Source organism: Melopsittacus undulatus, chromosome 3 (genome assembly GCF_012275295.1).
Source record: "Melopsittacus undulatus isolate bMelUnd1 chromosome 3, bMelUnd1.mat.Z, whole genome shotgun sequence".
Classification (NCBI taxonomy): domain Eukaryota; kingdom Metazoa; phylum Chordata; class Aves; order Psittaciformes; family Psittaculidae; genus Melopsittacus; species Melopsittacus undulatus.
Window position 1 is genome coordinate 87,989,267 of NC_047529.1, and position 7,698 is coordinate 87,996,964.

General features: G+C 46.1%; 1 protein-coding gene across 1 annotated transcript; it reads right to left on the reverse strand.

The window, feature by feature from the left end:
* Nucleotides 1-1,110: 1,110 nt before the first annotated feature.
* Nucleotides 1,111-7,351, reverse strand: PDCD2 (programmed cell death 2). Its single transcript, XM_005148674.3, has 6 exons — nucleotides 7,022-7,351; nucleotides 6,690-6,947; nucleotides 4,695-4,880; nucleotides 3,545-3,660; nucleotides 2,224-2,340; nucleotides 1,111-1,531 (listed from the first exon to the last, which is right to left on the reverse strand). Exons 1-6 carry the CDS (start codon nucleotides 7,317-7,319, stop codon nucleotides 1,334-1,336), a joined length of 1,173 nt encoding a protein of 390 aa, XP_005148731.2. The 5' UTR covers nucleotides 7,320-7,351; the 3' UTR covers nucleotides 1,111-1,333.
* Between the last annotated feature and the right edge of the window lie 347 nt (nucleotides 7,352-7,698).

Here is a 7,698-nt window from a genome sequence, read left to right on the forward strand (position 1 = left end):
TAATAGTAACCTCATTTCTATGACTTGCACATTCTTTCACATAGCTTTTATCTAAAACTAACCCAAATGTAACTGTGGTCTCTTTGTTTATGAAGTTGGTCTTCTATTCCAGACAAAGTGAAGTTTTGGTTGGCTTTGCTACTGCTGCTTGCAAATCCTGACTGACCTTAAGCCACAGTCTTCTAGAACTCCTCCCCACATAGCAGTGTACACCACTGTTTCTCCAGGTGTTTCAATAAGTGGTTTCACAGATCTTGCCAGAAAGGTGCTGTTTAGTAATGCAGCTTTGCCAGGGTAAGTTCAAAATAGCCAAACCCTGCATCCCCTCTAGTGCCACACTGCTGTGAGCTAGTGAATGTTACTAAGTGCTCTTAAACATAGCTGTATGGCTGTCCATGCTTTTGCAGGAATGGTTTGGGCAGGACAAGGGAATACCTAAATGAAGTAAATTCTATAGAAAAATCACCTGACCCCCCAAACTCTACCTTCTGCCCCTGCCCATCCTTTCTGCAAACATAGCAATAGCCAAAGGCATAAAGCTGCTGCCACAGTAATTTCAGCATTATGATTTAATTTTTTCTTGCCTCAGCTATATTGCACTCAAGGAGCAAAAGAATCCCTGCAGAGGGCACTTACTTTTAATCTTCACCAAAGATGGCAGACTTAAGGTACCATTCAGCTTGAAAATCTGCTGCTACAGGCAATATGTACCAACACAGACACATTCTGGTAAGGCTGGCTGTGTTTAAACTGCTTCTGCATTAGACAGTCCCATACAGAAATAGTTTAGCTCAGTTAATAGTTTTAAGTCTGATAAAACACTTTTTGTGCATTTTACCTTGAATAAGCACTCAATCACAACATGTAACAACTGCTGAGTTACATTCTGTGTACCTTCTGAGAAACAGAAGTACATTTAAGTTGTATAGTGAAAGGCTACATATCTCTTAGTTATGACTTCCATACTCCTCCTGAGCATAAGCATGCCAGAGATCTTACAGTAGTCTGCTTCTCTCTGTGAATGAATGTTAATTTTTGAGTAGCACAAAGAAAATCCTGGCAGACAACAACCTAAGTTCTTGAAATCCAGTCAGAACAAAAGATACTTTGACCAATTCAAAAATATTTCATCTTTATTTGAACTTAACTTAAATTCACTGAATAAATGCATCTGACTTCATTACTAGGTTGGAGTAAAAGCTCCTGTGGAGTGCAAGAGAGAGGCCATCAAGGTCTTACTTTTAGTTTCTATCAGTCAAAAGATCCACAGCCATCAGCAACTGTAGTTTAACCTGTCTGCAAAGCACAGATGCACTGAAACAAGGCAAGTATTCTATTTAGAAGATTTGGCTTCGTAACCTGAGGGAAGGCAAGCAGAGCCTGCAGAGAAGTCTTGTTTCCATATGAACTCCTCCATGTATTTATTTTCCTCACCACAGTTGTTAGCACAGGTGTACACCACCAGCGTTCCCCAGTCAATGCTCTCTCCAAGGCTGTCAACCTGAAGGTGGTTCAGGAGCTGTGGCATAATCTTTCATAAAGGAAAAACAAAGGTTTAGAGGTAGAGCACAGCCCTCTAGCCTCTCCCTGCATGTCTTCTCAAAGCCGTTCCTGCCTTCATTTATGTTCTCCTACACTAAAATCCCAATCAACTACCTGGTAACAGAGCAGCTCAAATACAATAAATTTGGAATTCCCAACACAGTGTAGTAGATACACAGGGAAACAAAGGCAGGGCCCTACTTGAGATACAGAAGTTTTATCTAAGTGCTGCCTATCTTGCAAGCCTCCTTCCATTTGAAATTACCTTCATAGTTATGTTTTGTCTTTGCACTACATTAAGTGTATTCACCAAATATACACGTTCAGCATTCGAAATTCTACAGCCAAGTGTTTCCAGCCAGATGCATTTCCAAGTCACATCAGGAAAGCTTTTTTATTTTTTAATACACAATAACAGACTCCTATGACTTAAGAGATGACTCCATATTCACCAGTGCACCATTTTATAGATGGTGCAAATTATCAGATGGGAACCTACCTACTGTATGTGAAAGTCTTCAAGGAAAAAGCAGTTACAGTAGTAAATGAGGGTTCTGTACCATTTAACATAGTTAGCTTGTAGCAACTTCAACCACCCCACCCTAAATCAACACCTATGCAATTAGAGCCTGTTAAGTGTCAACTACATTGTCTATATTATCTGTAAATGAATCTACATACCTGGAATTCAAAAACCCTTCTGGCACCACATAAGCAATTTGGGATATCTTTTTCTTCAGGTATATTTTCACCTGATACCCAAATTGGGCCTTCTCCCTCCCGGCAATATCTTATAATCTGAAATAGAGCAGAAGTTAAGTTCTTGAGACTGTCTTTTCATCTTGGTATAGAACTGGTATTTAATGACAAAGCTGTAAGATGGTGCAAAAAAGGTCACTTCCTTGAAGTAATACTGATGGCAAAGTCTATCTGTTGCAAATGTGGTACCTTAAATAAGACAGGCCCTTTATATAAATTTTCTTAACCATCTGAATGATGGAAGTATTCATACAGTTTTTTTTAATGAACCAGGGATAAATTGCAATGATTTGTACTGCTCCTATGATTCTCATTAAGGGACCCAGAAGTGTGAGGTCATGTATTTTATAGTCTTGGGACAAAGGAAGAGCAGATTGATAATTAGCACACAGAAGTGTGCAGAGAAGTCAGGAATGCAACCCAGCTCTTCCTGTTCCCAGTTACTATCTAAGGATTTATACAGGAAATCATGCATTATAAAAATATGAGTCAAGATGGAGATGGTAGGAGTGATGCATCTACTCCAAGCAGAGGTGGGAACAAAGTCTCCTACTTTCTGGTGTACACCTTAACCCCTCAGCTAAACTCCAGGTAAAACACAGAGATAGTATCTTCTTCCTCCACCATGTTAATGGATTCAGCCTGTGTTTCCTCTGAATAGAAGAGAGCCATGTTTCTATTCGACAATGAGGCTTTTTTTCAGCCTCTTGTGTTAGTAAGCAATAGCATGGGGGGAGATTTCTGGTTTAAACAGCTGACATTTTAGAGCCATCACCAATTTCTTCAACCTTAAAAAATCCAAACCACCCCTCCATGCAGCTGGTGACAGTGACAGAGCTCTTCCCTACAGTTTTGCTTCAGCTGAAAAGGGAAGCCAACAGGGCCAAAGGCTGGGGAAGGGTGCAATGGCTCACTACCTCCTTTGGTTAAACTGCCTCCCAGGATGGCAGGTCCCAACCCCACCAATGTTGGCTTCACCCCCCCCCCCCCCGTGCCTGCTCATCCTGACCAACTTCTGTTTTAGACAGGTGAGTAGATGCCAAACTCTTACTTCAGCATGAATCAAGTTCTACCCATAAGGAAGATGAGGGAATACTTCATGAGGGTTAAGGTGTGGGAAGGATGAGGGGCATCCCCACTGCCATATCTAACAGTAGGTACAGAAGGCAGTGAAACATTGTCCAGGTATAGCACAATGCTGGGCCAGAAACTCTTAAGATCTACAGCTGCCTCATCTTCTGACCTGCTCTGGTTCGACTGCTATTCGTTCTTTAAACATCTGGAAAATCCTGTCATCTTCAGTCTCATGTTTTGCCATAGCTTCCAGTGTCTCTTCATCTAAAGATTGACACGCTTCACCTAAAGAAAAAAACCCCAAAAGTTACAGGCTAATGCAAGACAGCCAGAAACTAAAAACAATACTGTACCTGTGAGTGCATTTTGCTCTCAAGAATCATTTCCAGTATTACAACACCAAAATGATTCCAAGACTTTCCCCCAGCCCACTTTTTGTGACAGTCACACACAGATCCATTTACTAGTGTTAGCTGCAGTTTTATACACAGATGTCCAAAGTGGAATGCCTGAAAGGGATGGAGTTGATCTACCACAGTTTGTGGCTCCTAGTGGGTATCACAGAGAATGCTGAACCTTCAGAACGTGACCTCTGGAAAGGCCACCTGTGCTGTGCGTGTGCCCGGCTTCAGTTTCTAGCAGGCAAGAATGCGTCTGTTACACTCCAACATTCACATCAACCTGGTGTACTGAGCAGTCTGAAGATGAACAGCTGGGAGCCCAGCAGCCTTCCCAGTACCACCACAAACAGTGCCTGGGTGTGTTCAAAGCTGCATGGTGAGCTGCAAACACATCATGCATTTGGGGGGAAGAGGGGAAAGTGCCTGCAACTCAGCTGCTTAATTGAAGATCAAATAAAATAGCCTCAGAACAGCTTTCTTTAGCGCAGATAAGCAGGTTTGTTATACATTTTCCATAAAATCAGACAAACTGAACTAAGTCAAGCCAATGTAACTTGTCATGTCAAGCCATGTAACTCAGCCTCCCAATTCCAAGAGTGTCCAAAAGCCCATGCTCAGGGTCCCCTATTTCTCACTTGTGTTGTTTCTTAACCTGCAGGAAGCACAAAGGGACACAGCGTAACTCCCAGCTACCTACAGCTTCACTGCAGCAACAGCCACTTCAACAGCTCCTGGGGTTGGGGCTTAGTAAGTCTCTCCCCTAAAAGCAACTTATATTATGGGATGTCTACCAAAAATGTAAATTACAAAAGACTGTAGATTTAGTCTTTTGGCACCACTAATTTACAATGAACACTTAGTATTTTGTATTTTAAAGATATGATGCAGGCTTTGTTAGGAAGAATTATATCTTCCTACCTGCACTGCTTGTGACACGGAATTCCTTTTGTTCTTTCAGGTCCTTTGATGTCTCTACAGCTCCTTGTTCATCATGGGGATTTACGGTTCTATCAGCAAGCAATTCTGGTTCCTCAGGTTCTATCAAAATTTCATATTCTGGAAAAAGGAATTCGTTATGCTCTGGAATTGCATCCGCTGAGCCATCTACAAAACAGAAAACAGATACTATTTGTTATCTCAGATTTCACGTCCTTTTCCCCCAAACCACGCAACAAAAACAACAGTGTAAACACTGCACAAGCAAGTGTGGTTTTGTCCTGGGTTCAGCAGTAGCAGTTATTTTTCTCCTTCTTAATAGCTGGTGCAGTGCTGTGGTTCTGACTTTTGGCCTGGGAACAGTGCTGATAACACTGATGTTTTTAGTTGCTGCTCAGTAATGTTTACTCTGACCAAAGACTTTCTGAGCCTCATGCTCTGCCAGAGAGGAAGGGAAGCCAGGAGGAAGCAGAGACAGGACACCTGACCCAGACTAGCCAAAGAGGTATTCCATACCACAGCACATCATGCCCAGGATATAGAACTGGAAGCAGTTACCTGGAAGGGCTAGATCACTGCTTGGGTCGGGCTGGGTATCATTCAGCGGGTGGTGAGCAGCTGTATTCTCTTCCCTTGTTATTTTCCTTATCATTATCATTATTGGTGCCAGCAGCAGTGGTTTGTGTTATACCTGAGTTACTGGACTGTTCTTATATCAGCCCAGGGGAGTTACATTCTTTTGATTCTCCTCCCCATCCCTCCAGGAGCCGGGGGAGGCATAAGGGGCGGAGTGATCAAGCAGCTGTGTGGTTCTGAGGTACCAGCTGGGCTTAAACCACAAAAGGTTTACATCCCTGACCTGACTGAAAGACAGGAATGGTTTTACATTAATAACAGTAGAAAACCACAACAGGTGACACGTTGCTCTGATTCTCTGTAAATCCACGAGACAGAGAAGACAGACTGTAAACAGTGTTAGCAGCCACATTTTTAAAACCAAACCCTGCAGTTCAACAGCTCTGTGTATTTCCCACTCTAACCAGCATATGCACACTAGTCAAGCATACACCAGGTGCCCCCAGGCAGCACTAATTTAATGCTTTTCAACTGTATACTCCAAGTAGGCAAAGCTTCCACAAACACATCAAGTGTTCCTTCTGTGACAGCAGTGTTAACTATGTGCTGGTTTGTGCTTCAGGTTTCCACTGTTTCAATGAAATGTTTTGATTATCTGCCTCATAACTTGATTTGCACAAAACAACTTCTTATGTTCTCCTTATTTCCATTTCCTACAGAGTCTTCAAGACTAGCATACTGAACAATGGAGGACAGGGGCTACATTGCACACACCAAGTTTCACTGCTCCCTATTCATATATTTCTGAAGACTAAAAAACCACTTTAAAGATCTTGTAATTGTCCTTTTAGCACCCAGCAATCAAACAGGTGTATGAACGGGACACAAGAGCAGCAGAAGGGATGGTGTATGAAAATTGTTGCTAAAAGAGCACACTCGTAGAAGCCTCTCTTTTCACCTATTCATGGTATCCCGTGAAGGCAGCACCTATCTACATTCCTTCACAATTTCTGAATCTTAAAAGTATCCTGCAAAGCAAAAACATTGGTCTGCATCCTCTCAGCATTTGAAAGCAAACAGAGATCTCTGGAAGACAACAAAAGTGCATCTTAGTATCAGCTTTCCAGGAACAACACGCTCTTAAGTTAAATGATAAGTAAACTTCTAAGAGAAACATCTTAATTACTGAGGGCTTCCTCGCAGCTTATCAAACAACACAGAAGACACAGCCACCTTTCCTGTCTCCTCTACAGGCTCATATCCCAGTAGCAAGTTGGGGTATCGGCAGTTGCATCGTCAGCGCTTGCAGGCGGGCACCCTGCGGCCAGACCGAGGGCCACCACAGCCCGTCCAGGCAAGCTGTGGTCGAGCCCCCCTCTCCCCCGACAGCCGGAGACCCACCTCCCCTATCGGCGTGCTGCTCGCAGGAGCGCCGGTGCCCTCGCCGCCAGTCCAGCACCTGGTGCTCTGGGCCGCAATAGCTGACTCGGCGGCAGCGCCCGCAGGCGTGCGGCCCCAGGCAGCCGCAGATACGGCAGAGAGCGGCGCCGCAGCGGAGCCTGCGGGGAGGACCGGCGGCGGCAAGCTCCGGGGGCGGCTCCTCGGGGGGCGGCTCCTCGGGGTAGATGTTGTTCCGCCGCGGGAGCTGGTTCCGGAACACTGCGGGCGACAGGCGGCGGTTAGCGGCGGCCGAGGGGCCTCGGCCCGTCCTCACCCACCGCCCCCCGCCTCACCGCGGAGGGGCCCATGCGGGCCCGGGAGACCGTAGCAAGCAGCGCCACGGCAGGCGAAGACAAAGAGAGTGCGGTGGAAGGCGTCAGGGCGGTCGCGCAGCGGCGCGTACAGCTGAAGGAGGAAGGCGCAAGGCTGCTGGCAGCGGCCGCAGCGCAGGGCGGCGGGGCCCGGCAGCCCTTCCTCGCCCAGCCACGCCGGCCGCCCCCCGACCTTGCTGGGGAAGTAGGCGCTGCGCAGCCGCCAGGCCTCGGCCGGCCCCACGGCCTCCGCGAAACCCAGCTCCACGCCGGCCGCCATGCTGCCGCCGGAAGTGCCACCGGCCGGCTTCGCCTCGCTCCGGAAGCGGTCTCCCACAGCGGCCGCCTCGTACCGCCCGCCTCATACCGGCCCAAACGGCCGCGGCGGGCGGCGCAGCGGCACGGAGCGCGCTTTCCGCCGCGGGAGGGGCGGGAGCAGAGGTGACAGTGCCGTTAACGGCACGGATTTAGTCAGGTTTTACATGGAACAGTCATGAAGTAATTAAAACAATGCCCAATTGCCTAAAAATAACACAACAGAACCTCAACCAAATCCATCCCAAACAGCAAAACCCAATTAGCCTTTCTGGTTATTGCCAAAGGTTTGATTTGTGCTGTTCCTAAGGGCTTCACATTACATTTAGCCAGCGAGCAATATA